At 38.1% G+C, this 25,989-nt stretch overlaps 3 protein-coding genes across 4 annotated transcripts; 2 read left to right on the top strand and 1 right to left on the bottom strand.

The window, feature by feature from the left end:
- Positions 1-54: 54 nt before the first annotated feature.
- On the bottom strand, positions 55-8,643 carry tbc1d10c (TBC1 domain family, member 10C). Its single transcript, XM_057851265.1, has 11 exons — positions 8,553-8,643; positions 6,663-6,830; positions 6,383-6,526; positions 4,320-4,419; positions 4,069-4,176; positions 2,896-3,002; positions 2,714-2,828; positions 2,572-2,637; positions 2,252-2,441; positions 1,888-2,045; positions 55-1,761 (listed from the first exon to the last, which is right to left on the bottom strand). The coding sequence occupies exons 2-11, from the start codon at positions 6,686-6,688 to the stop codon at positions 250-252; spliced, it is 2,526 nt and encodes an 841-aa protein (XP_057707248.1). The 5' UTR covers positions 6,689-6,830; positions 8,553-8,643; the 3' UTR covers positions 55-249.
- On the top strand, positions 7,344-13,130 carry ndufs8b (NADH:ubiquinone oxidoreductase core subunit S8b). Its single transcript, XM_057851266.1, has 7 exons — positions 7,344-7,436; positions 11,309-11,357; positions 11,437-11,496; positions 11,580-11,669; positions 12,087-12,259; positions 12,351-12,479; positions 12,736-13,130. Exons 2-7 carry the CDS (start codon positions 11,309-11,311, stop codon positions 12,865-12,867), a joined length of 633 nt encoding a protein of 210 aa, XP_057707249.1. The 5' UTR covers positions 7,344-7,436; the 3' UTR covers positions 12,868-13,130.
- Positions 13,131-20,815: 7,685 nt separating this feature from the next.
- ran (RAN, member RAS oncogene family) lies at positions 20,816-25,637 on the top strand. Of its 2 annotated transcripts, none has more exons than XM_057850311.1 (7): positions 20,816-20,936; positions 21,870-21,916; positions 22,011-22,095; positions 24,331-24,456; positions 24,542-24,729; positions 24,799-24,969; positions 25,040-25,637. In XM_057850311.1, exons 2-7 carry the CDS (start codon positions 21,881-21,883, stop codon positions 25,082-25,084), a joined length of 651 nt encoding a protein of 216 aa, XP_057706294.1. In that variant the 5' UTR covers positions 20,816-20,936; positions 21,870-21,880; the 3' UTR covers positions 25,085-25,637. The 2 variants fall into 2 exon arrangements, with proteins under 2 accessions (XP_057706294.1, XP_057706295.1); XM_057850312.1 differs by having other exon boundaries at positions 20,914-21,020.
- The last annotated feature ends 352 nt before the right edge of the window (positions 25,638-25,989 follow it).

Here is a 25,989-nt window from a genome sequence, read left to right as displayed (position 1 = left end):
TGATGTGGCATAAAGCATCTGAGTGCCTTAACACAATTAAAACAATAACTCGTTGGCTGCCATTGCGCTAGATGTCCAATCCATTTGGAGTGGAAGAGGCTGGCGGTGATCGAATGGTCCAAATACTGCAGACTGGACATCTAGTGCCGCCATTGACACTGAAACATTATTATTCAATACCAATCATTCTAATTAAAATTGATTTAATGTCAATTGCCGGAAATAAATGAGTTAACAAAAGAGACTGAATCAAAAGTAAGCTTCGGCATATGAAGGGGAAAATTTCATGTTGTCTTTTTGGACCTGAAAACTTTTCCCCCTTGTTTGTGGTTTCTTCCTCTCTTTTTCCTTCCCCTTTATCACTTCTTTAGCTGTCTTCGTCCTCAAATTTTCCTCATCTTTCCCCCTTTTTTCTTGCTCATGCCGCCGCCACCACCACCTCCTCTCCCTGGTGTTTGCGTTCTCCTCTTCAACCAGTTTTCCCAAAACATCGCTAAAATCTTGGATCAAGATGGTGGGAACTTGGATTCTGGCTGCCACTTTCCCTGTGTTCTTTTTGGGCTTCTTGTGGAAAACATTGGCATGTTGGTTAGGCTCTGCAGGTGCGTATTCTGTTTTGATTTGATGAGCAATTACGTTTGGTGGTTTGGACTCACAGGGGCTTTGACTGGGATTGGTGAAAAGATCTTCGGCGAGGCGTCTTGTTAACTTTAAGCCATGGGAGCTGGAAGACTTGCGGATGTCACCTGACAAGAGGGGAGTCCCGGTCAAACACGCTTGTTCCAGCAGGGGAGTTATTTCCTCATGTGTTTGGTTTTTCGTCATTTTGTTGTTGCTTTCTGTCTGACAACAAAGAGAACACACTTCACTTGTAATTAACTGTTGGGTGCACTGATTCGGAGACTTAAAAGTAGTATTTGTGCAGTACAGCATCGCACAATTTTGAACAGCATCTAATGGTTGTTCCTCGGTTATGTGATTCCCTATCACATCATCAGCCTGTGTCTCATGAGATGTTGGGGTGATGTCGATTTCTGCTAATGATTCAGATGATTTCCTGTCAGTCACCATGACAACATCTCCAATTGATTTATTCTGAACCAGTTCTGATTGGGTCGGGCCCTCGCATAGTGCAATCTCATCAACCATGTGCATCTTTGCCAGATTTGTAACTTCTGCCTCTGACGGCAGGGCATCCTGATTTAAATCTATTTCCGCTCTCTGGTTTGGTAGACTCCTTGTCACCTCTATCTCTTCCAGGTTCTGGTTGGAGGAATGCAGTCTCAAAGCAATATGTTGCTCAACTGGGCTTAAGGTCGTTTTTCTCAGCTCTTTTACAGTCTGCTTCTTTTTATATGGGTCTCTTTGTCGTTTAATACCTTTATCCTCCCTTATGAACTGTAAGTTCAACTCATAGCAACTTTGCCAATCATTTGCCCCCATTGAGCAGTGCCTCGAAACTCCACGACCAACCCCCTGTATTCTGACATCCCCGCCTTTTCGCCATCTCTTCTGAAGCAGAGAAGGTGACAGCGACAGACAGGAGGCTGAGCGGGCAAGTGGTGCAGACAGGTTGCCCGTCTCTCTCTCATTCTTGTCCAGCTCCGCCTGGTTGAGTTGAACCCTTTCCCAAGCCACTCGGTATCCATGGCAGCGACCTCTGGGGTCAAAAGTGGATGAGGGTCTGTCTTTTCTCCACTTTGCCAGTGCCTTCTCTGTGTGTTTTTTCAAATCAGTGGAAGAAAGTGGAACAGCACACACCTGTAATTAAAGCATTTTAAGACCTATGTATTATGGAACGTACCAAAGAAACATACCAAGCAGAAGCCAAGTTGTTATTGAAAATAGGATAAATAAGCAAGAATGTGGGTTCTACATTGTTGATACCTCTTCTATGAAGGCATTGTCCTCTTTTTGGACTTCACACCTGACGTCCCTCAGCCTCTGCAGAGTCTCCATCTGGCCCTGACACTGTTTCCTCTGCCCGGCCTGACCCAGCACGCGACGCACCAGCACCACTGCTACTTGTAGTAGCACCCGCACCCCTTTGCATTGCAGAGAGCGAGGGTGACAGGTAAGGATAGAGGTCTTACTTTGTTTGAAAGTCTTGTCATAATAGGAATTACGCAGTATTTTACTTTTTTTTTTTTTAATCCAGATATCTAAATGACATCTCAGTGTCATTTTGTTCAGTCAAAGTAACTTCAAGAGCAAGAATCATGTACAGTAAATTGTTTAAATTATTTTTTACCCTTGCAGAAAAACAGGTCCCACACTCGGAGGAGAGTATTAAAAGGCAGGTGGCGTGTGAACAAACACATCAGCCAGTCCGTGGCAAACATGAGAGGCTCCACTTCGTGTAGCTGCAGGTGCTTGTGCACGGACGGACAAGTCTTTTTCAGAACCCATGTCAACACGGTTGCATCAAACAAGACTCCTTCCTGCACCACACATTGCAGTTCATATCAAATGTTTCAGCATTCCTGAACATTGACTGCTGTTTATTTCTCGTGTAAAAGATGTGCCATTGCTCAATAGAGGTTGGTGACCACTCAAATAGAACATACTCACCAGTAGAGGACTGTAGTATCCTGGTAGGTAGTTCTCGCTAATCTGGACCAAACACCAGAAGGCCTCCTGCCAAGGTCACCATCCATAAGATGACATCAAAACTACAATATGAAGTTTTACTTAAATAGATAATTATAAGCACCTCTGCTGGCATGTTCATAAGGAGAACAGCAGCCACTGGCCCTTGCGCTTGACAGTAGCCTTCCTCTGGTTGATACTGAGTGTAGGCTTTTAACACCCGGAACAAACCTTGCTGCCTACTCACAAAAATTTCGGACTATTTTGTCTTTCCTATTTTACGATATTAGGAGAAAGATACCATACCCATGCCCGTCTTTTGAGAGGAACATCTCGTGGAAAGGAAATTGCCGGTCCAGATCTCTATTAATGATGTCCACCCACTTCTGCAGAGCTACCTGTGAGTCAAGAGACTGACACGAAAAATGAACTAATGAGTGATCAGCTATGTGACTTCCAATGCTGAGGCAATTTAAGTGTGCCAACAGGTTTTGCTTTTTTTGAAAGGAGGCCATGGCGACCATTTATTCATTTTAGCGATCCCAAACATGACCTCTAAAATTCACTCAGTAGTGCCCTCTACTAACTTTGGCCATGTCTACACCTAGCAGGGTTTATTTAGGATCTTGCCGTAATACATCAGGAAAAACTAATTACATCCACACCATCACATTTGTAGAAAAAAAAGCTTCCACAACCAACCACATTCATTCATTTTTAAGTACATTCATAACAATGAGTGAAAAATATTAGCCCATAATACCCCTAACCTTCACATGTGTTCTTCAATATGAAGCTACTGGCCTAGCTGTGGAAGCCCTCAGTAGGCTACTGCTACTGCCGAATGCCTTAGGCCATGTCTACATGTAGCAGGGTATTTGGAAAAAAGAAGAACTTTTTCTACGGTTTGGCCTATTACCCACACGCACATTTAAACAAGGGTTCTTAAAAACTGTGTCCAAAGTGAAGATGTGAGAATTCTGTGTTTGTGGCGCCATCATGTGAACACTGATCACCGAAGATTTAACTGTCGAAATGTCACTGACTGAGACAAACTTTGTCCCCATGTCACACATGAGACCAATGTTTACATTTGGAGTAAATTAGACAGGTGCTTTTTTTGCTTCCATTAATTTACAAACACTTGCGGTGCTTCATATTGAAGAACACATGCGAAAGATGGGGGTGTTATGAAAAATTATTTTTCACGCATTGTTATGAATGTACTTAAAAATGTATGAATGCGGTTGGCTGTGGAAGCGTTTTTTTTCTACAAACGTGCTGGTGTAGACGTAATTATTTTTCCGGATGTATTAGGGCAGGATCCTCAGTAAAAAAAAAAATAATAATAAAAAACTGCTAGGTGTAGGCATGGCCTTAGACAAATGGGCATGGTCAAACACCCTGAAAATCGTTCATTGCATTGCATTCAGCTTTTAATTTTCCCTAATCCTGTTTGAATTCAGTTTTATGTAATACCTGGAAAAGTTGTTTGTTGTGCTTCATCCTGTTGGTGGCACCGCACAGCAGAGGCCAACACTTTGCTCTGAGTGATGTCGGAATGCCTTTCTGACACTGCACTTTGACCTGTCACATTTGAGATGTCACATGTTTCTAACATGTACAGTATGTCGACACTTTAACTTCCAAGAGAATAGCAAATGTCAGTCAACATCTCATTTGTCAAACAATCATCATGCCAATTTGGAGCCTTTAATCACATCTCATACCATATTAGTCTTCTTTAATAAGATGCTCTGCCATTGGTCCATGATGTTGATCCATTTGGCTTCCCTCTGCCTAACAAGTTGAGGGTGTGGGCCCACAAACCTGATCATAAACATGCAAATGAAATTTTAACTTTTCTCAGAAATAGCATGAAATGTCAATCATGTTAAAAGGCATTGGAACTTCTTTTCAATGGAGAAAAATGACTTGAGATCTGAACGTTTTGAGCATAAAGACGAAAGAAAGAAATTGCACTCACACGAATTCAACTCTTCTCTCAAGGCTCAACTGTATTTTGTGTTCATTGTTTTGCATCAGCAGTCAAAAACATTAGTCCAAATGTATGTATTGCCCTAATATTATTTTTTTCCCTCAGTTATCAAGGTAACTGTTATTGTGTCAATTGTCCCTGTCAGCAAGACAATGCCTGAAAGACCGCAATTTTTTCTAGACCGCCCGGAGGGAGGTCTCAAAGTCTTAATTTGTTCTTGTTGTTTTTCCTGTTCTACCTTTTGGGGAGGACACTAAATCTGCTACTCTGTTCTTCGTAGACGGTTCAGAATGAAATTTGGTAGGTACAATTTAGGCATATATATGCATCGATCTTTGGAGCTAGAGTTTGATTTTTACAGGCTCAGAGCCTGCGGGTCGCCTCTGTGGTTGCTGTTGTTCTTGTTCATGTGGATACTAACTTTGAACTCCATCTCCTCTGTCATTTGTGAACCAATCGACTTGGAACCTTGCTGATTGATTGATTAATTAATTGCGGAATTATTGTTGCCTGCATTGCCTCTTGGTTACGAGCTAGCCAGTAGAGAGCATGCGCGCGTAGCCTTCAGCCTGTAGAGGGCTGCGAATTGCGGAATTACTTTTAAAAGTGCTATGCATCCGTCATTTGTGGATGGATCAGAAGGAAATTTTGTAGGTATATTCTAGGGATGCATATGCATCCATCGTTGGAAAATGTTTTTATATGTTTTTGTCTCAGGGCTGCCTAATAACAATAATTATTTGCAGACTTACAACTCCTAGTGTATTACAATTCCTATTTTTCCTGTTGTCGTGACACTTGTCATCCGTGATTGCAATGTTTTGCTTATATTCATTATTTTTATTGTATTACTACAGCTGTGTACAGGTATTGTAAACAAGTCAAAGAGCAAATATTTGATCTGTCACTATACTTCACTGTAATAAATGGTGCTATACAAGTATAACACCATTTATTTGATCTGTCACTATACTTCACTGCCATAGATGTATGAACAAATAATACATTAAATGTATGAAAAAATTCAACAACAACAAAATTAACTGTGAAATGTTGCTGCATGCATTGCTTTCATGCTAACTGTACTTTCATTACAGAAGCACTCCAAAAGCAAGACAGGAAACAGGAAAACCACACCGCGGTGTTGAGATGGGTCCATGGTGACAGGTAGGTATGTAATCGGTGTGGAATATAAAGACAAATACAGAATATTTTTAGTACAAATATTTCATTTAAGTTCAACTGTGCTTTCACCCGTGTGCTGCAATTACCTTTGACTTTAACTTTCTGTGTTTCATAATACATATTTGCTCTCTGTTGGTTGTGTATTTTCAGGTCTCGTGCCTTTTGAAATTGATGACTGTTTGTTGGTTTGTGTATTACTCATAAAGATGAGGTGTGTGTGTGCGTGCACATGTGTGGGTGGTAATATTATACTAGTAATAATGAAATTTGTTCAGAAATAACATTCAATATCTTCTCCAGTTGTAGTTTGAGGTGGCGTCTATCCTAGTTGACTTTAGGTGAGAAGTGGTACTGGTTGCCAGCTAGTTACAGGGCACAGAGGGGGAAAAAACACATTCAAATATAAGGACAATTTTGATTTTTTAATGAACCTAATATACTTGTTTTGGAGCACCCAGAGAAAGCCTACACAAGCACTGGAAGACTAGTTTGAATTGTAAAGCGTGTTTAACACTCCACTACAGGGCCTCAAATTTCATTACAATGTCTGTTTAATGACAAAAGAATACGATCTTAGGCTACCCATATCATGAACGGAGAACTACTCACCCAGCTTCAGATCCACTGGGAACTATGAAGCCAAAACGGTCTGTCTCTAGTTCAGGACTGACCTCTGACCCCGCACCAGATCCAGAACTATCCTCATCACTGACCGTCTTTAAATTTGTACGACTTGATGGCCTCAGCATTTCACTGGAAGATGAGATGAAAAATGACAAATTTCAAGCTGGTGTTTTTATTTTTTTTCTTTCAAATCAACCTTTATACGTGTAAGTTTATACTACAAACAACATATATTGTATAAACAATATACAAAAAAAGAAATTACCTTCTTGTATGCCCTGCTTGTTTCATCACCGAAAATCACTGAACTGAAGGTGTGTGAGATTCTGTGGTGGTGGAAAATAAACAACTTCCTCTTCGACGCCTCCCCTTTTTTCTGCTGCCATCTCCCACTGTTACTGACGCATGATGTCTCAAATCAACTTCTCTGTAACTAAACCATGTAGACATTTATGGAAATTAAGCGTCTCTTGGGGGGGGCATAGTTAATGCTGGAAAATGACACATTCATAATGACATCAGCATGAGTAACAAATGTGCTTTTACCTTTAAGAAAGAGCTTATTTTCATACACTTGAATCTATCATTGGAAAAAGAACAAGATGCCATTGGAAATAGTTTTGAAAAATAACGAATACATTTTTATTTTATTCATCAATGCATTGGTTTTTATCTCTATTTCTTATTTTAGCTGTCTTACTGATGTGAAATTATGTATCCTTTATTTTGTTCTTATTTCTATTTCTTAATTGTTTCTTGGTGATTATAATGTGATGGAAAGAATTTTTGAATGACATTGTGTTGAATTGTGCTGTACTGTACAAATAAATTTGACTTGCCTATTAGTTACCTTGGTCTTTCCGAAGGAAAGAACAAGGTTATGTTATTCTACAACTTTATTATTAATTATTACCATGCCCCTGATTATCACTAATTCACAGATGAAGCACAAATGACCGAGGGACCCAAATGCATCTTGACTTTCACTGCGCATGACAATTAGCGGCGTCTTCCGGTAGGAGTTCGAAAGACAGCAGAGGTAAGACTCTTCAAAGGTCAACATAATCGACATATGACTTCGCGTTTGTTCTCTCAGAGGTCAACACAGAGTTGTGACGAGTGACTGACGACCACTCTAAAGAGCTACAAATACAAAGGGAACGCACAGAGTATTAGGAGTGTCCTCTGTTTTGCTAAACTAGCTTGTTTGTTAGCCCGTGAGATTTCAATTTGGGAAATGACTTGTGCAAGCGTTATCAAACGTCAGAGACACACTCGTACCAACAGATCACCATCCTTTTGGTTAATGCGCCTGCTATTTATTTTTAATTTGATCAAACGAGGATGAGCAAGGATGTGCGGACGATTGTTGAACTTGCATGTGCGTTCATATACGTAATTTCACTGATAGAACGATTTAATTGCTTAAGTAACCACGGTTAATTTAAGTATGACGAGGAGAATGTTTTAGCGACTTTAAGGTCGGGTATACGTATTTAATGTGATATATTTGTGTCCCTCAACATCGCATTATTTAATTTCAAAGGCGAACGCTCCCTAACATAACACGTGAACGCTGTTGTATCGTTTTCTCCTATTATTCTGACATACCTTAAATGCATCACCATATTGATGTTAAAACAGTGATTGCCAACAGGTGGCGCCAAAACAGAGGTTGCTTTAGTATGAGGCTTTCTTTCAGAAAGGTTGCTGGACTATGCAGGTGTCCAAAATATATTTTAAAACACAAGTGCTGCAATTTGAATAACTCATAAACACAACACAAAAACCGAACGATTTAAAAAAAAATATATATATATATATATATAATTTGCTTTCATTTTATCTTCCATGCTGCTTATCCTTACTTTGGTTGTCGGGGTGCTGGAGCCTATCCCAGCTCTTAAAACAATACAGTGATACCTCGACATACAATCGCTTCGGCACACGATCTTTTCGACATCCGACGTAAAATTTGACTCGCCATTTTTTTCTACAGCCGACAACATGCTCAAAAGACGACGATTTATGACAGCGCCGCAATTTCTTGGTTTTCCCGCAAGCTGGACGCACAGCGAATTTTCTTGTGAGAGAAATCAACAAGGGTTCCAAGAATATTAGTGTAGGTGGTGAAAACATGAAAAAGGTGACTTACCATTGAAATAAAGATGGAAATGATAGAAAAATATTAGCGTGGTGCATGCGTCCGTGAACTGGCTCGACAATACGGCCGTAAAATGTCTACGATCTTGGCAGTCCTCCTCTGATCTCCGATCGCCAGTCTTTATAAGTTAAGTGACAATTATTATTGTGGTAAACTCGCCAGCTTCGTCAGATTTTTAATTATTTCAGAACTTGTGCTTCACAACATGCCTACTGTCTGCCGCAGATGAAGAAAGTGAAAGTAAAAAGTCCCTCTCTCTCTCAGTACACCACGCAAAACCCATCTGCCACATTAGAACCCGATTCATTACATTAGGGTATTATTATTATTATTACTACTATTATTCAGATTTTTATTCAGAATGTTTTTTTTTTTTTTTTTGCTCTGTGTAATTTCTATTTGCAATAGCACCAGCAGCACTTACAGTGCCTTGCAAAAGTATTCGGCCCCCTTGAACCTTGTAACCTTTCGCCACATTTCAGGCTTCAAACATAAAGATATAAAATTTTAATTTTTTGTCAAGAATCAACAACAAGTGGGACACAATCGTGAAGTGGAACAAAATTTATTGGATAATTTAAACTTTTTTAACAAATAAACTGAAAAGTGGGGCGTGCAATATTATTCGGCCCCCTTGCGTTAATACTTTGTAGCGCCACCTTTTGCTCCAATTACAGCTGCAAGTCGCTTGGGGTATGTTTCTATCAGTTTTGCACATCGAGAGACTGACATTCTTGCCCATTCTTCCTTGCAAAACAGCTCGAGCTCAGTGAGGTTGGATGGAGAGTGTTTGTGAACAGCAGTCTTCAGCTCTTTCCACAGATTCTCGATTGGATTCAGGTCTGGACTTTGACTTGGCCATTCTAACACCTGGATACGTTTATTTTTTAACCATTCCATTGTAGATTTGGCTTTATGTTTTGGATCATTGTCCTGTTGGAAGATAAATCTCCGTCCCAGTCTCAGGTCTTGTGCAGATACCAACAGGTTTTCTTCCAGAATGTTCCTGTATTTGGCTGCATCCATCTTCCCGTCAATTATAACCATCTTCCCTGTCCCTGAAGAAGAAAAGCAGGCCCAAACCATGATGCTGCCACCACCATGTTTGACAGTGGGGATGGTGTGTTCAGGGTGATGAGCTGTGTTGCTTTTACGCCAAACATATAGTTTTGCATTGTGTCCAAAAAGTTCAATTTTGGTTTCATCTGACCAGAGCACCTTCTTCCACATGTTTGGTGTGTCTTCCAGGTGGCTTGTGGCAAACTTTGAACAAGACTTTTTATGGATATCTTTGAGAAATGGCTTTCTTCTTGCCACTCTTCCATAAAGGCCAGATTTGTGCAGTGTACGACTGATTGTTGTCCTATGGACAGACTCTCCCACCTCAGCTGTAGATCTCTGCAGTTCATCCAGAGTGATCATGGGCCTCTTTGCTGCATCTCTGATCAGTTTTCTCCTTGTTTGAGAAGAAAGTTTGGAAGAACGGCCGGGTCTTGGTAGATTTGCAGTGGTCTGATGCTCCTTCCATTTCAATATGATGGCTTGCACAGTGCTCCTTGAGATGTTTAAAGCTTGGGAAATCTTTTTGTATCCAAATCCGGCTTTAAACTTCTCCACAACAGGATCTCGGACCTGCCTGGTGTGTTCCTTGGTTTTCATAATGCTCTCTGCACTTTAAACAGAACCCTGAGACTATCACAGAGCAGGTGCATTTATACGGAGACTTGATTACACACAGGTGGATTCTATTTATCATCTTCGGTCATTTAGGACAACATTGGATCATTCAGAGATCCTCACTGAACTTCTGGAGTGAGTTTGCTGCACTGAAAGTAAAGGGGCCGAATAATATTCCACGCCCCACTTTTCAGTTTTTTATTTGTTAAAAAAGTTTAAATTATCCAATAAATGTTGTTCCACTTCACGATTGTGTCCCACTTGTTGTTGATTCTTGACAAAAAAATTAAATTTCATATCTTTGTTTGAAGCCTGAAATGTGGCGAAAGGTTGCAAGATTCAAGGGGGCCGAATACTTTTGCAAGGCACTGTATTAAGTAATGTGTAGGTTTTTGGGAATTGGAATTACAATGTATTCTTTTGGGAAAATCCTTCTCGACATACGACCATTTCTACTTTCAAACAAGGTCCTGGAACAAATTAACTTCGGATGTAGAGGTACCACTGTAGTTATGTAAGATGGTGAGCCGTTACATCATAATAAGGCGAGAGCAATTATTGAATAAACAGTGCACCCGAGTAGTACTGTATGTGTTACACCTTTTCAAACAGTATATATTTAAATACAGTGGGGCAACATATACACATATAATAAACCAATACTCGCATGCGTAAATTCTTTATCCTACAAAATAATGGCTGATAGTTCAGCACCTTTTTGAGTAACTGTCATAGACGGTCCATTTTTTGTTTGTCGGACAGCAATGTACAAGTGTTAGCAAAGGAGGTCACACCAAAAAAAGCAGCATAGTTGGCTTGAGTATTAAATGGTGATCATTATTAGTTTTACATATACATATCACAAAATTTGTTTATTTTTGTCTCCCAAATTTAAAACAGGAATAGATGAATGGAATTTCCCTTCATATCAATGGAGGAAAATCATGTGAAATGAAATTGTTTTGAGGTAGAATTTGGGAGCATAGTCACAGAATGAATTAATATTGCATCTTAAGTCTTGAGTGAGTGATTCCAAACACAACCTGGATCTTATTAATGATGCTTTTCAGATGTCTGCTTCACTGGGGCTGCGTCTTCTCTACTGTTGCTCCAAGCCAGGTACTGCCTACTCAACACTTGGGTACAAAATATGGGCATAATTAATTTTACAAAGAAAATATTTTCTTTTTGTTTGCAGCCACATTGGGATGCACTACTTCCCGTCCCTTCAGTGTCAGCGTGCAGCGGAATGGCTTTAGTGAGTCCTAAAAAAACGGCGAATTGATCATTTATTACTTGTCTGTGTTCAATATGTTTTGAAAATTGTCCCTCAAATTATAGAATATGTAAATGCCACGGAGCAGCAGAATGACCTCAAGTCCATCACCGACCGTGCTGCAACAACTCTTCTATGGACAGAACTCTTCAGAGGTGTCTTATAGCGATATGCTAACATGATTACTTCGTTTGGAAAACACACAAACAACATTTTGGGCCCTGAAAGCCTTTTATATGTCAAGTTTTAGAATTTATTAAATTATTCTAAATGATTTCTAATACTGTACTGGTAATAGATATATAACATCAATCAGAGCCCATGGACTCATAAATCTCCATGTCTTATGACATATTCTCTTGGGAGGTAGAGACAAAATGATTTGGGACTTTCCAGTCAAAGAAAAAGCCTGTTAATAACAAGCAATTATTTGGGTCTAAAGCAAATATATCTAGGAATCATTTAAATAAGCCAGACATTTTTTCTTTACCCTTTTTGTTTGTGAGGTGGAGGGGGGATCACGAGGAGCTTTAGAATTAACTATTTTTGCTTTTGCTTCTCTTTTTTTTCAGGATTGGGTATGACCATGAGTTACCTTTTCCGTGAACCAGCCACCATCAACTATCCCTTTGAGAAGGGCCCTCTCTCACCTCGCTTCCGTGGGGAGCATGCCCTTCGTCGCTACCCTAGTGGGGAGGAGCGCTGCATCGCTTGCAAGCTCTGTGAGGCAATCTGCCCTGCTCAGGTGAACATTATCCTGCAATTTTGTATCCGTTGTTCTCCCATTTTTTCAATCAGTGATTCATCAATGCAAAAAAATGTGTTTTTTTAAAAAGGCCATTACCATTGAGGCAGAGACTCGCGCTGACGGCAGCAGGCGAACTACGCGCTACGACATTGATATGACCAAGTGCATTTACTGTGGCTTCTGCCAGGAAGCCTGCCCTGTAGATGCCATTGTTGAGGTGGGAGCTTTGGAAATACGTATTTCGAAGTATTTCTTAATTTGATTGAAAATGAGCTATTATTAGATGAGGATTTTTTTTAAACTACTTGTATTTTTTTGAAAAGAGTAAGGACTTAAAATGAAATTCCAAAACCACATTTTAAATGCATAGCGTGAGTGAAAAGCACAAATACAAGTGAGCAATGATATTTGCATATTAATTCCTCAAGTACAAATGCATAAAGGAACTTTTGACTGTTCTGTTTTCCACACAGGGTCCAAACTTCGAGTTTTCTACAGAGACACATGAGGAGCTGCTGTACAACAAGGAAAAGCTGCTCAACAATGGCGACAAATGGGAGGCTGAGATTGCTGCCAACATCCAAGCAGATTACCTTTACAGATAGATCAATGGGTTGGCGCTGTCTGTATATGTTCGTGAAAAGATCATTTATCCTACAGTACATCAGAGAGACTTATATCACAAATATTTGTCACTTGGGAGCAATAGTCTTACACCATGTCTGTTTTACAACCTAAACAGTCTCTACCCATGTCCAGCTACATAAATAACTTATTGTATTTGTTTTACAGCCAGTACTTTAAAGCAGCATTTTGTTCGTGTTTTTGCTTATGCCAGGAAAATCACAATAAAGTAGGTTTTCAAAAATGTCTCCACGGCATTTTCCTTGTTATTAATGATCTGCGGTGTAGTATGACTGCCACAACTTTCAAAATTGGATTTGATTTTGTACAAACACTTGATCACAAATTGTGGCATAATTGCAGTGTTTGTGTACAAAAAAAAAGTACTCCGTATGACTGTCCCAAGCATTCTCATGTTTAGGGTACTCATTATCTCATTGGGTGCCATTGATGGCGATTGACATCCAATCCATTTTGAACGAGAAAAGCGAATCAAAATGGATGGAAGATGAGCATTAAATAATAAATTAATTGGATGTCTAACGCCATCAATGGCAGCTGATGAGTTACATACGATTAGAAAAAAAACAACTTTATTGTTATAAGCCATTCCCAGAGTACTGTCTTTTTTTATTCCTATTAGTTTTATTCATTTTGTTTTTACATTGTACAAGTATAATAATTGCATTGTATTTATCCATTAATTAATCTTTCATGCTGCTGATCCTCACACGTAGGGTGTCAACTGTCCCTTGAAAACTGGAATTTTTCTGTATTCTAAAACAAAAGTACGCATCCCGTATTGAACTTTCAAGGGACACACTTTGTCCTGTCTAATCATGAAACTCGAAAGTAGTGTCTTATTTGTAGAATGAACGAATACTGGTATGCTGCTTTACAAGAATATGCAGGGAAACACAATAACAATGATATTGTTTTTCTATATGCTTATATCAAATATGTACCCAATTCTGGATTTGAGTAAAATTTATTATTTTAAAAAAAAAAAACTTTTCCGATACAAAAAAAAATTTCAAAAGTGACTGTTATCCAGCCGGCCGGCTCTACCAATGAGGTGTCCCTTTTTTTCCCCCCAGGGAGTTGGCAACCCAACTCATGAGGGTTGCTGTTGTGCTGGAGCCTATCCTAGCTAACTATGGGCATCAGACAGAGTACACAATGAATTGGTGGCCAGCCATTCGCAGGGCACAAAAACAAAGACAATCATTCACGTACACACTCATTTGGCGAGTTCAACCAGCCCACCGGATGGTGAAGTAAACCGTAGTGATTGGAGAATAGGCATTTGCCGGTATGATGTTCTGACGGTATGATAACTCTTTTAGCCAATTTGTCTTTAGCCAAAATTTCACAATATCTTGTTTTTGCAATTACAGCTCTAAAATGTGTTACTTTGAAATATCTGGGTTAAAAAACAAACTTTTTTCCGTTGAACAGGGTTTTTATTTTTCAAAACATTAGCAAATTGGAACATACAGTAGGGCAAATAAGTGTTTAGTCAACCACCAACTGTGCAAGTTCTCCTACTTGAAAAGATTAGAGAGGCCTGTAATTGTCAACATGGGTAAACCTCAACCATGAGAGACAGAATGTGGAAAACAGAAAATCACATTGTTGATATTTAAAACCATGAGAGACAGAATGTGGAAAACAGAAAATCACATCGTTTGATTTTTAAAGAATTTATTTCCAAATTAGAGTGAAAAATAAGTATTTGGTCACCTACAAACAACCAAGATTTCTGGCAGCCAAAAAGGTCTAGCTTCTTCTAACGAGGCTCCACTTGTTACCTGTATTAATGGCACCTGTTTTAACTCATTATCGGTATAAAAGACACCTTTCCACAAGCTCAGTCAGTCACACTCCAAACTCCACTATGGGCAAGACCAAAGAGCTGTCGAAGGACACCAGAGACAAAATTGTAGACCTGCACCAGGCTGGGAAGACTGAATCTGCAAAATGTAAAACGCTTGGTGTAAAGAAATCAACTGTGGGAGCCATTATTAGAAAATGGAAGACATACAAGACCACTGATAATCTCCCTCGAGCTGGGGCTCTATGCAAATCTCACCCCATGGTGTCAAAATGATAACAAGAACGGTGAGCAAAAATCCCAGAACCACACGGGTGGACCTAGTGAATGACCTACAGAGAGCTGGTACCACAGTAACAAAGGCAACTATCAGTAACACAATGCGCCGCCAGGGACTCAAATCCTGCACTGCCAGACGTGTCCCCCTGCTGAAGAAAGTACACGTCCAAGTCCGTCTGCGGTGCGTTAGAGAGCATTTGGATGATCCAGAAGAGGACTGGGAGAATGTGTTATGGTCAGATGAAACCAAAATAGAACTTTTTGGTATACCAGTAACAGTGTGTGAAAAGCTTGTGAAGAGTTACAGAAAACGTTTGGCCTCCATTATTGCCAACAAAGGGTACAAAAAAAAGTATTGGGATGAACTTTTGGTATTGACCCAATACTTATTTTCCACAATGACTTGCAAATGAATTCTTAAAAAATCAATGTGATTTTCTGTTTTTTTATTTTTCCGCATTCTGTCTCTCATGGTTGAGGTTTACCCATGTTGACAATTACAGGCCTCTCTAATATTTTCAAGTGGGAGAGCTTGCACAATTAGTGGTTGACTAAATACTTATTTGCCCCACTGTAAGTGTAATACAAAAATAAATGGAGCCCTTTGGGTGAGCCTAAATCCACAGCCACAGCTCAACATTATTAGCATCAGAGCAAAAATAATTGAATTATTACATACTCTCTTTTTCAACATAGACAGTTGCCATAGAGAGAAAAAAAGGTCTTACCACCGATAGACACACTAAACATGCCTGAGTTAACTCTCGTAGCTGTTGGGAAACGTTCATGACAGTGTTTACTAAACTTTAATTATAAATGCAAAATCAGCGGTATTTCGTCCTCAGCAGCCACCCTCCGCAAAAATGTTTTACATGTCGGTTGGCCCTCCTCCTCTAAGCCCCGGGCGTCAGTAACTTTTTCTGTAGCTAAAGTATTCCCATACCAGCGATTTCATTTTCTTTGATGATGGGAAAAAGTTCAGGAGTTTCATCTGACTGACAGCTGACTCACTGACACTGAGCAACAACTGGTGGGGGAGTGTTGAGACTTGTAGCTGCAAGTGAGGGACTTCTCCATGCGTTTTTGGGACATAAAAAATAGCTAATACTTTAGGGGCGGTTTGATGAAAAATTTTAGCGGCTTTGAAACCTTGACGTTTTTATACCACCGTATAAGTTGAAACCGGTAATCGGCACATGTCTACTGGAGAAACACCAAGGAGAACATGCAAACTCCACATTGGAAGGTCCTACGTTCCCTGGTCTTAAACCCTTGACCTCTGAACTGTGAGGGGTACATGCAAGGGCGTAGGTTTGCATAGGGATAGTAGGGACATAACATTACCAACTTTTCAGGATGCTCAAACTGTCCCCACCAACTTTTAAGCAAACTTGTATCAATTATATAATGGGTTCAGTTATAAAGGTAATTTAGATTGTCATTCCATATGTTGCAAGAAAAGAATTGACCCTACCATCATGAAGTGAATTATTTTCAGTAAGGTAAAACTTACATTTACCTCTTTTCACTTGCTGGATGCGCCGGTCCATTTTTTTCTCCCTCAAACACACGTTTGATTGGCTGATGACTTCACCCGCCCCCGACACACATGCACGCTTGCACTCGCACAGCCCCTATGTCGACAACATGCCGCCTCTTCCGCCCCCTTCGAAGAGGAGGGAAATTAGAAGTTTTTTTTTCAGCCAGCAGCAGCCACTTTAAGTAATTTCAGAAGACATCAATGTTGTGAAGGTGGGAAACCCACCACTATTTCTGCTACGGAAAGTCCGACCTGCATCAGAGCTGGCATAAACATTAATCTGTGTGAACTTGCCAACCTGCAAAACCTGAGTAGCAAGCTGCTTAGGTAGAAGTGTCCTTCTGTTTGTGTTTTGTACTGTTAACATTAATTAAACTGAGCAATGTAGCGAACTCTGCTGAAAACAATAGAACCAGAAAAACTTGAGCAAGAAGCTGCTTAGCGAGAGAGGGGTGCTGCAAAAATCATATGTTGCTCACACAACACAACATACACACAACATAATCATAATTAACTATGTACATTAAGAGTACAAATAAAATCTTGGGATGTCGTGAGCTATCCACACTAGCGTTGTGATCGACTGGTCGACCGTGATCGACGTAATGAGCACCCCTGATTTAGCCTATCAATTAATTCGGTTCATATTCGTGAGAAATGTAGCCCTGACCCCCTTCACCCAATCTGTTTGGTCTTATTTATGTCCCATTCCGAGCAAAAAGTGTACATGAAGGTTATGCTCTTCCATCGTCCCTACCAATGTTCAGACCAAACCTACGCCCTTGGGTGCATGTAACCACTCTTCTACCGTGCCCAAACCCGTCGACAGGGGGACCTTAGGGGCCCCTGAATCACCCTTAATTTATCCTACTCAACATTCACATTTTCTTTTTTATTTAAACCATCTGATTAAATATTATGTTTTACTCAATACATACTTAAAAACGTTAACATATTAAATATTTCAAATATATATTTTTTCCTTTTTTTGCACCACGCCCCACCCCCTACCCCCTCTGTCTTAGCAGAGAATGGTTTGACCCCGCTCTGGCGCACTCAAGGCTACACTACGTACGTGCCCTGAAGCGGGAAATTAAAATCCGTCATTGTTACAAACTCTAAACATGGCAAGCCATCATAAATCGGGTACACAGAAAAGAAAAGAAAAAAAAAAGAGAGATGAAGATCATAGAGGTGAACGAGAAAAAAATGATGAAGTTTTTAAAAGAGGGACAAAAAGCCAGAGAATTAGGGCTAGAGTTGGCTGTGGACGGTGATGTCGGTAAGTGAACAACAGCCACTAACACTGAACATTTGCATTTGCGATCACCGTGACCAAAGCCCGATTCGAGTCTGTCACCAGCTGCTTGTAACCTATTGAGCTGCGGTATGACAAGACATGCTGCTCGCGTTGAGCCGAGGAGAGAGAAGGTGATGGGATGTCAGGGATATATGTTAGTCTGTGGAGAGCAGGTGCGCGAGGCTGAACAGACTCTTGTCCGGGCAGGCTTTACAACCTAGCCATGCTCTCCATTGAGCGTGAGCTTGCTCAAAAACTGGATTTCACTGATGTTATAAATGACTTTGCTGTCAAAAAATCTAGGCGCATCACTGTTTGAGGGCTTAATAACCCCAGGGATGTGGAGGGGGCAGGCACAGGATGTTTAGTTATGTTTTGTTGCATAGGAGGCAGACATAGCACCCTCAGTTGTATTTAATTGTAGCCTACATGGGACAATAGATGGAAATTGTTTGTTTATATTGTGTCACATTACATAACAGTCTGTTAAATTTAACTGTCCATCTCAAATAATTTGAAAATTAACACTTTTATTGCTTGTGAAGCGTTAAAAGTACTGCATATGTTGTCATGACAAGCCGGTGGCAGGAGGGGGGTGGGCGTTACAATGGTCTCTTGTCCCTGGGCCCCTATAAGTCTGTTGACAGCCCTGACTGTGCCTGCCAATTATATGATAAATAATGTAATTTAATTGAGACCTGGCGTCCACATACTGTATGTGAACATCGTATTTTATAAGCCCACACTCGGATAGCTATATTTTGACTTAAATTACCCAAAATGTGATGTCCACATATGTGGACGCCTTGTCTTTTTTTTTCCCAATTACCAAAATTAGTCACTTGCCTGATAAAGGGATTAAAAAACATTGTCACGCTATTTACGGTAAACTACAAATTAGACTCGCCATGAATCTCGTCTTCATTACTGTGGCGTAAAATTTGTAATTAATAAAATGAAATGAAATAAAATTCAATTATTATTAGTATCGAAATATAATAACATTGAATTCGATTCTCAGAATGATTTATCGAATATATATATATATTTTAGATATATGTATATATATATATATATATTCAATAAATCATTCTGAGAATGATATATATAAATATATATATATATATTCGATAAATCATTCTGAGAATGATATATATAAATATATAAATATATACATATATACGATAAATCATTCTGAGAATGATATATATAAATATATAAATATATATATATATATTCGATAAATCATTCTGAGAATCGAATCAGAGAATCGATGATGATAAATCAGAATGATTTATCGAATATATATATATTTTTTTAGATATATGTATATATATATATATATTTATATATATATATATTCGATAAATCATATATATAAATAAATATATATATATATATTAGATAAATCATTCTGAGAATGATATATATAAATATATAAATATATATATATATATATTCGATAAATCATTCTGAGAATGATATATATAGATATATAAATATATATATATATATATTCGATAAATCATTCTGAGAATCGAATCAGAGAATCGATGATGATAAATCAGAATGATTTATCGAATATATATATATTTTTTAGATATATGTATATATATATATATATATATATATATATATATATATATATATATATATTTATTTATTTATATAAATCATTCTGAGAATTATATATATATATATATATATATATATATATATATATATTTATTTATTTATTTATATATTTATATATATATATATTCGATAAATCATTCTGAGAATTATAATATACAGTATATTCATATTCGATAAATCATTCTGAGAATTATATATATATATATATATTTATATATATATATATTCGATAAATCATTCTGAGAATTATATATATATTCGATAAATCATTCTGAGAATTATAATATATATTCATATTCGATAAATCATTCTGAGAATTATAATATATATTCGATAAATCATTCTGAGAATTATAATATATATTCATATTCGATAAATCAGAATTATATATATATATTCGATAAATCATTCTGAGAATTATAATATATATTCATATTCGATAAATCATTCTGAGAATTATAGAATTATATATATATATTCGATAAATCATTCTGAGAATTATAATATATATTCATATTCGATAAATCATTCTGAGAATTATAATATATATATATATATATATATATATATTATTCATATTCGATAAATCAGAATTATATATATATATTCGAGAAATCATTCTGAGAATTATAATATATATTCATATTCGATAAATCATTCTGAGAATTATAATCATTCTGAGAATTATAATATATATATATATATATATATATATATATATATTATAATTCATATTCGATAAATCAGAATTATATATATATATTCGATAAATCATTCTGAGAATTATAATATATATTCATATTCGATAAATCAGAATTATATATATATATTCGAGAAATCATTCTGAGAATTATAATATATATTCATATTCGATAAATCATTCTGAGAATTATAATCATTCTGAGAATTATAATATATATATATATATATATATATATATATATATATATATTATAATTCATATTCGATAAATCAGAATTATATATATATATTCGATAAATCATTCTGAGAATTATAATATATATTCATATTCGATAAATCATTCTGAGAATTATAATATATATATATATATATATATATATATATATATATATATATATATATATATATATATATATATATATTTATTATACATACAATTTATGCACACACGTTCACACGTGTGCTTTGGAATAAGCAAAAATTCGCAGAAGCGTTGCCGTATGTTGTCCTTTTTCCCCAAACATAACAAAGTGGACACGTTCAAACGTCACTTGAATCGGCCGACTTTTAATTATGAAATCATAGCGGAAGGGGAACAAAATAGGGTGACGTCACAAGAACTTTAGCTAGCTACGTTTGGAGGGAGATTTTGCCGCTGCGTTGGTCACATGATAAGGGCGGAAACTGACTCGTCCGACGTCCACGCCGATTCTCCCGCGTACGCAGCCATTTACCCTTTCCTCGCTTCGCAGCGCCACTGGTAAGTCTGCCTTGTCCTTCCCGCGTGGGCCTCTCCGCTTTTCAACTGTTCAGGCAAACCTTTTCAGTCTAATATAATAGCTCGGTAAGTATAATTGTGTCTTTTTAACATGGCTGCGGCATTGTCTCTTGTCCTCGCGTGCGACGAGTGGAACAATTTAGGTTGGCATTTGGCTAACTAGCCGTGTTAGCATGTTAGCTCGACATAAAGAAAGAATGGCGCCCATGCTGCGTGCTAACCGGATTGCCAGTTAGACTTTTGTCGCGCCGTTTCCCTCTCTTAAACTTATCGATTATTTGAAATCTATCAGGATAAATGTCTTCTCGTCCACGGTGGATATTGCCGTGTGAGCTATTTTCCGTCGTAAATGCGCTTCGTCTGGGGACTGTTTAGTTGTAGTTCGATTATTCATCAAACTGGATGGCTCACAATAAAAATTTGTTTGTCACGATGTTTTTCGATTGTTTGTTTTTCCCCACAACATTTTGTTATTCAAAATTGAATGTGCTATTAAGTGCGCAGGTCGGCCATTTAGCTAGCTATCATGGAACATACTGGAAGAAGTAACGTGCTCCATTTGGTACCACCAAGCGTTTTCACTTGGGTGGGGGCACTGTTGATACTCTTTAGTAATTGGCTGCCATTGACAGTTATAGAGGTCCACTCCATTTTTATTTAGAGGCATGGCAGTGATTATTCATTGTCAACATCTCCCAGTTAATATGGAGTGGACGGATGTTTATAGTCGATAAATGCACTGAAACATGATAGTTAACTTGCATACCTCCTAGTCAAAATTGATTGGACCTCTGTTGATGCCAATGGGTTAAACTCGCAATGAAATGGCAGGTTTGGGATTGTTGCACTTTGCTGAGGATCTTGTAGCCAATGATGGTGTCCAAACATGCAAATAATCCTGCCGTGTTTTCTCAGTTTTCGCAGAGATGGCCCAGGAAGATTCTGCAGCAGCTATATTTAAGGTAAGTGACGTCTGCTCACACATGAATTCATTTTTAAAAAGCTTAAAAAGTTACCAAAAGTTAATTCAATTTGTATTCATGATCTGTTTGTCAGCTTGTGCTGGTCGGTGATGGAGGTACTGGTAAAACAACATTTGTGAAGAGACATCTTACAGGAGAGTTTGAGAAGAAATATGTTGGTAAGTTTAACTGAGGGGAAACCAGTCAGTTACATCAAAGGGATGTTTTTTTTCTCCTCCCCAATTGTCAGCTAAATCAAAGCAACTTGTTTAATTTACTTAAAAGCAGAAATAAGGATTTTAATTGGTTGCTTACTTGACTAGATTATTGGCAGTATTAATTCAGACTTAAGTAATTTTAGCAGAGACAAATCTCACAAGCTACTAGGGATGTTCCAACAGCAAAATTCTTGGCCAAAACCAAATATTGGAAACTCTTGGCCAAAAAAACCCCCCAAAAGACCAAATAATACACGCGTGTACAATTATTTTTTCCCCCCATAATTTACACTTTTTGCCTTGGCATATCCTAAGCAAATGTTTTCACCCTCTCAGAAGTATTCTGGAGGCACATGGTTTTTCCCAAGTTTCTGTCAGCTTTTTATACATTGTCATATTATTTGTAGGACAAGTTGCTATGTACAGTAAACCTAAGGTGAAAAAAATTCTTCGGCATTGTACTCCCTCGAGACAGTTCAGCAGAAGTGATTTTACAGACAACTATCAAAACATATTTCTTTGATATCTCAAAATATTTACAACCTGCGGACATGTTGGCTTTGAGCCCAAAGTGTCGCATCTGCGTCTTGCTTCATGATTTGATTACGTCATCACAAGAGGACCTAGTGTCTTCAAACTAAAAGGTGGTAAACTTATAGCCTGGTACTCCAGACTCACCGCTGTTCCAGCTATTGAGTCTGGCCACCATTAAGCGGATATAATTTCCAGGGCGGAGCAAGCCACAGCAAACAGACAGCAGAGTGGGCCAATCAGCGATGGGCGAACGTGACGCTAGCAAAGCGACGAGGGACTTGCGCGTGGAATAAACATACGAGGAGAGCGGAGTTTATTCAACATGGCTAGCGCAAGACAGACTGTTGTCAATGACTTGTGTCAATGTGTTTTTGGTCATTTAAAACTGATTTTACCGTGAATTGGAACATATTGTCAGCTCTCCTGTTCGCCATCTGTGTTGTTGTGGAGACGACTTCCGACACGAAAGAGTGACGTTGCTCGTTAAGAACACGTCACGAAAATAAACGAATCTGATTTGACGATTGAACTTGTACTTGCTCGAGAGGCCGTTAATGGGCTGGGTCCCAGACTATTCTCTCATTGTTTGAAAAATACAGGGAGAACAGTCTGGCCGTGCCAGGCAAATAAACTTCAGGTCTTAAAAACATTTTAACCAAAAACCAACAATGCGTTTTTAGTTTTTTTTTTTTTGGCAGATGGTTTTCGGTGCCGTATTTTCAGTCGCATCTCTACATGCTGCCAGTAGTTGGTGAGGAACTAATGTTGCAGTAGTTCCAGCTTTATAAAATTCTGTTAAGTACATTTGCCAAGTCCAATTTTGTTGCATTTAACTTTTTAAAATGCAAAAGTGTACCAGTTGATTCACCATCAAATTAATATTGAAACTATGCTGATATTTTTCAAAAACTTGGCTTCAGCCTTTTGACAGTAAAATATTCTAGATATCTGTAGTCTTCGATAAAGGAAAACTAAATCTTTGAGCAGGACAAGACATTTACAAATGCGTCTTTACTTTGGAAAACAAAAACACTTGTTTCCTTCTATTTTTCTAGCATGTAGTGGCGTAAACCAGTAAGCAAATTATTTGTGCATTTTCTGGTCAATTTTGAATTAAGGGGTAAAAATGATCACATTTGTCATTTAGTTTGACAAATCAACAGATTCATTGAAAAGAGTTAGCCCAACATCTGCATTGTTAGAAATTGTGCTCTACATTCCAGTTGAAATCATGCATTTTATATATTTCAGTTGGAACGTTTGACCTTATATTTTATCAATATTATTTTGACGAACAATTCTGTTTCATGCTCTTTTTGCGGCGGTGTTTGTTGTAAAAAGCCTGCGAAACACAGGTACAAAGCAGTTGCACACAGTAGAACATTAAAAAAATAACTTATAAAAATATAACAAAATAATTTACTACTTTTTGTTCTTTGTCAGTGCGCCATTTAAATAAAACTTCAATGAAATTGCAGAAGTTTCCTAACTGGAATAAGTTTCAATTTTGTGACTTTTTGAGCTTCAAGTTAGCTTTTTTTGTCGTTGTTGTGAAATACACATTTCATACAGCGAATCTTTGGAGATATGTTGACAATCTCTGTATTTAATTGTTTTTTTTTTTTTTTTTTTTTTTTTTTTTTTTTTTTTTTGTACCTGTAGCTACTCTGGGAGTGGAGGTGCACCCGCTGGTTTTTCACACCAACAGAGGAGCCATCAAGTTTAATGTATGGGACACTGCTGGTCAGGAGAAGTTCGGAGGTCTGAGAGATGGCTACTATATTCAAGGTGCCTGCCCTACTCTTTTTGCATGTCATCATCCTCTGCTTGTTTTTTTTTGTTTTAAAGCCAACACAATGGTTTCTTTCCTCAGCCCAGTGTGCCATCATCATGTTTGATGTCACCTCGCGAGTCACCTACAAAAATGTGCCCAACTGGCATCGTGACCTGGTCCGCGTGTGTGAAAACATTCCCATTGTGCTCTGCGGTAACAAGGTTGACATCAAAGATAGGAAAGTCAAAGCTAAAAGCATCGTCTTTCACCGCAAGAAGAACCTGCAGGTAATGCTCTCAAGCAATATTCACTTTATGTGTAAATCCTAAATGTTACATATTAATTCTCTTTTCCAGTACTATGACATTTCTGCCAAGAGTAACTACAACTTTGAGAAGCCTTTCCTGTGGCTAGCAAAAAAATTAGCCGGAGACCCCAACATGGAGTTTGTGGAAATGCCTGCTCTTGCGCCTCCAGAAGTTGCAATGGACCCAGCCATGGCTGCTCATTATGAGAAGGAGCTTAATGTATGTTGAACATGCTGACGTCTACTATAAACTGCGAAAGCGTTAAAAAAAATTTTTTTTCCCCCTCTAGGCTGCTGCGCAAACGGCACTCCCAGACGACGACGAAGACCTCTAACATGTTCCCCGAGCCTCCTTTGCTCTCCCTCCCCCCGTGGAAGTCAACTTGTTGGAATTTTGCCCCTGTAACTGTAAAACATTCAGATTTTTTATTTTTTTGATTTATTTTTGTTTTAAAACTCAGTTAAAAAAAAAAAAGCAGATCCTGGAAAAAGTTGCTGATAAATTTCGCTGTAGAGACACCATCCACCTCAGTGTTAGCATGACAACATGCTTCTCTTTGCGCACCATCCACTGCACTTAGTCAGCTTGTAATGCTGTTGTACGGTGTGTTGGAAAGCACTAAAATAGTTTGAATAAAGACGTTCTCAAAACATTTACTTTTTTTTTTTTTATCTTTTCTGCTTTGTCGGGGAGGGGGGGTTATTGGCACAGTAGCTTTTCAATGCTATGTAGATGCCCAAGTTTGCCACAAGAGCTTTGTGTTGGAGTAATTTCAACTTGTTTTGGTAAATAAATGCAAAAGACAAAAGTTTGGATGTTGATGTCTCTCCTCTCTCCCTGACGCCATTATTAATAAATAACAATAAAAAAAAGTATACACTCAAAAACGTCTTCATTTATTAGACCACCAGAGGTCAGTCGTGTGGTGTACAGCAACAGCATTGTTTTTGTTACATAAGGGTATTATGACCACTGTGGCACTAAGATGCCCACTACACTAAGGATTTAGGAATGCAGTTTGTATGGACCAGCCAAATGATGGATAACGCATTATTATTCATACTACGGTTCTTTCAGTCTGCCAGTCTAAATTTTGGGATAAATTTTCTTCAGATGATCAATAAACGTAATCTGGAATTTTATTCTCTGGGTTCCCTAAAAAGAAACCATTTGATAAGTGAGTCAAAAATTGAGAAATGGTAAGTGCTTCGTCCTACAATACCTGAACGCACCGGCAGC

The sequence above is a fragment of the Corythoichthys intestinalis genome, chromosome 11 (assembly GCF_030265065.1).
Source record: "Corythoichthys intestinalis isolate RoL2023-P3 chromosome 11, ASM3026506v1, whole genome shotgun sequence".
NCBI classification, from domain to species: Eukaryota; Metazoa; Chordata; class Actinopteri; order Syngnathiformes; family Syngnathidae; genus Corythoichthys; species Corythoichthys intestinalis.
This window is presented reverse-complemented; position numbering and strand designations above follow the sequence as displayed.

Excerpts from the sequence above, each read along its gene's own strand:
- tbc1d10c (XM_057851265.1), bottom strand. The coding sequence starts at position 6,688 with ATGAAACAAGCAGGGCATACAAGAAG. Across the intron at positions 4,420-6,382 it reads CCCAGTGGATCTGAAGCTGG|GTTTGTGGGCCCACACCCTC; the intron begins GTGAGTAGTTCT and ends GTTTATGATCAG. Across the intron at positions 1,762-1,887 it reads ACAATGCCTTCATAGAAGAG|GTGTGTGCTGTTCCACTTTC; the intron begins GTATCAACAATG and ends CTTTAATTACAG.
- ndufs8b (XM_057851266.1), top strand. The coding sequence starts at position 11,309 with ATGTCTGCTTCACTGGGGCTGCGTCTTCTCTACTGTTGCTCCAAGCCA. Across the intron at positions 11,670-12,086 it reads ATGGACAGAACTCTTCAGAG|GATTGGGTATGACCATGAGT; the intron begins GTGTCTTATAGC and ends CTTTTTTTTCAG. Across the intron at positions 12,480-12,735 it reads CTGTAGATGCCATTGTTGAG|GGTCCAAACTTCGAGTTTTC; the intron begins GTGGGAGCTTTG and ends TTTTCCACACAG.
- ran (XM_057850311.1), top strand. The coding sequence starts at position 21,881 with ATGGCCCAGGAAGATTCTGCAGCAGCTATATTTAAG. Across the intron at positions 24,457-24,541 it reads AGATGGCTACTATATTCAAG|CCCAGTGTGCCATCATCATG; the intron begins GTGCCTGCCCTA and ends TTCTTTCCTCAG. Across the intron at positions 24,970-25,039 it reads ATTATGAGAAGGAGCTTAAT|GCTGCTGCGCAAACGGCACT; the intron begins GTATGTTGAACA and ends TTCCCCCTCTAG.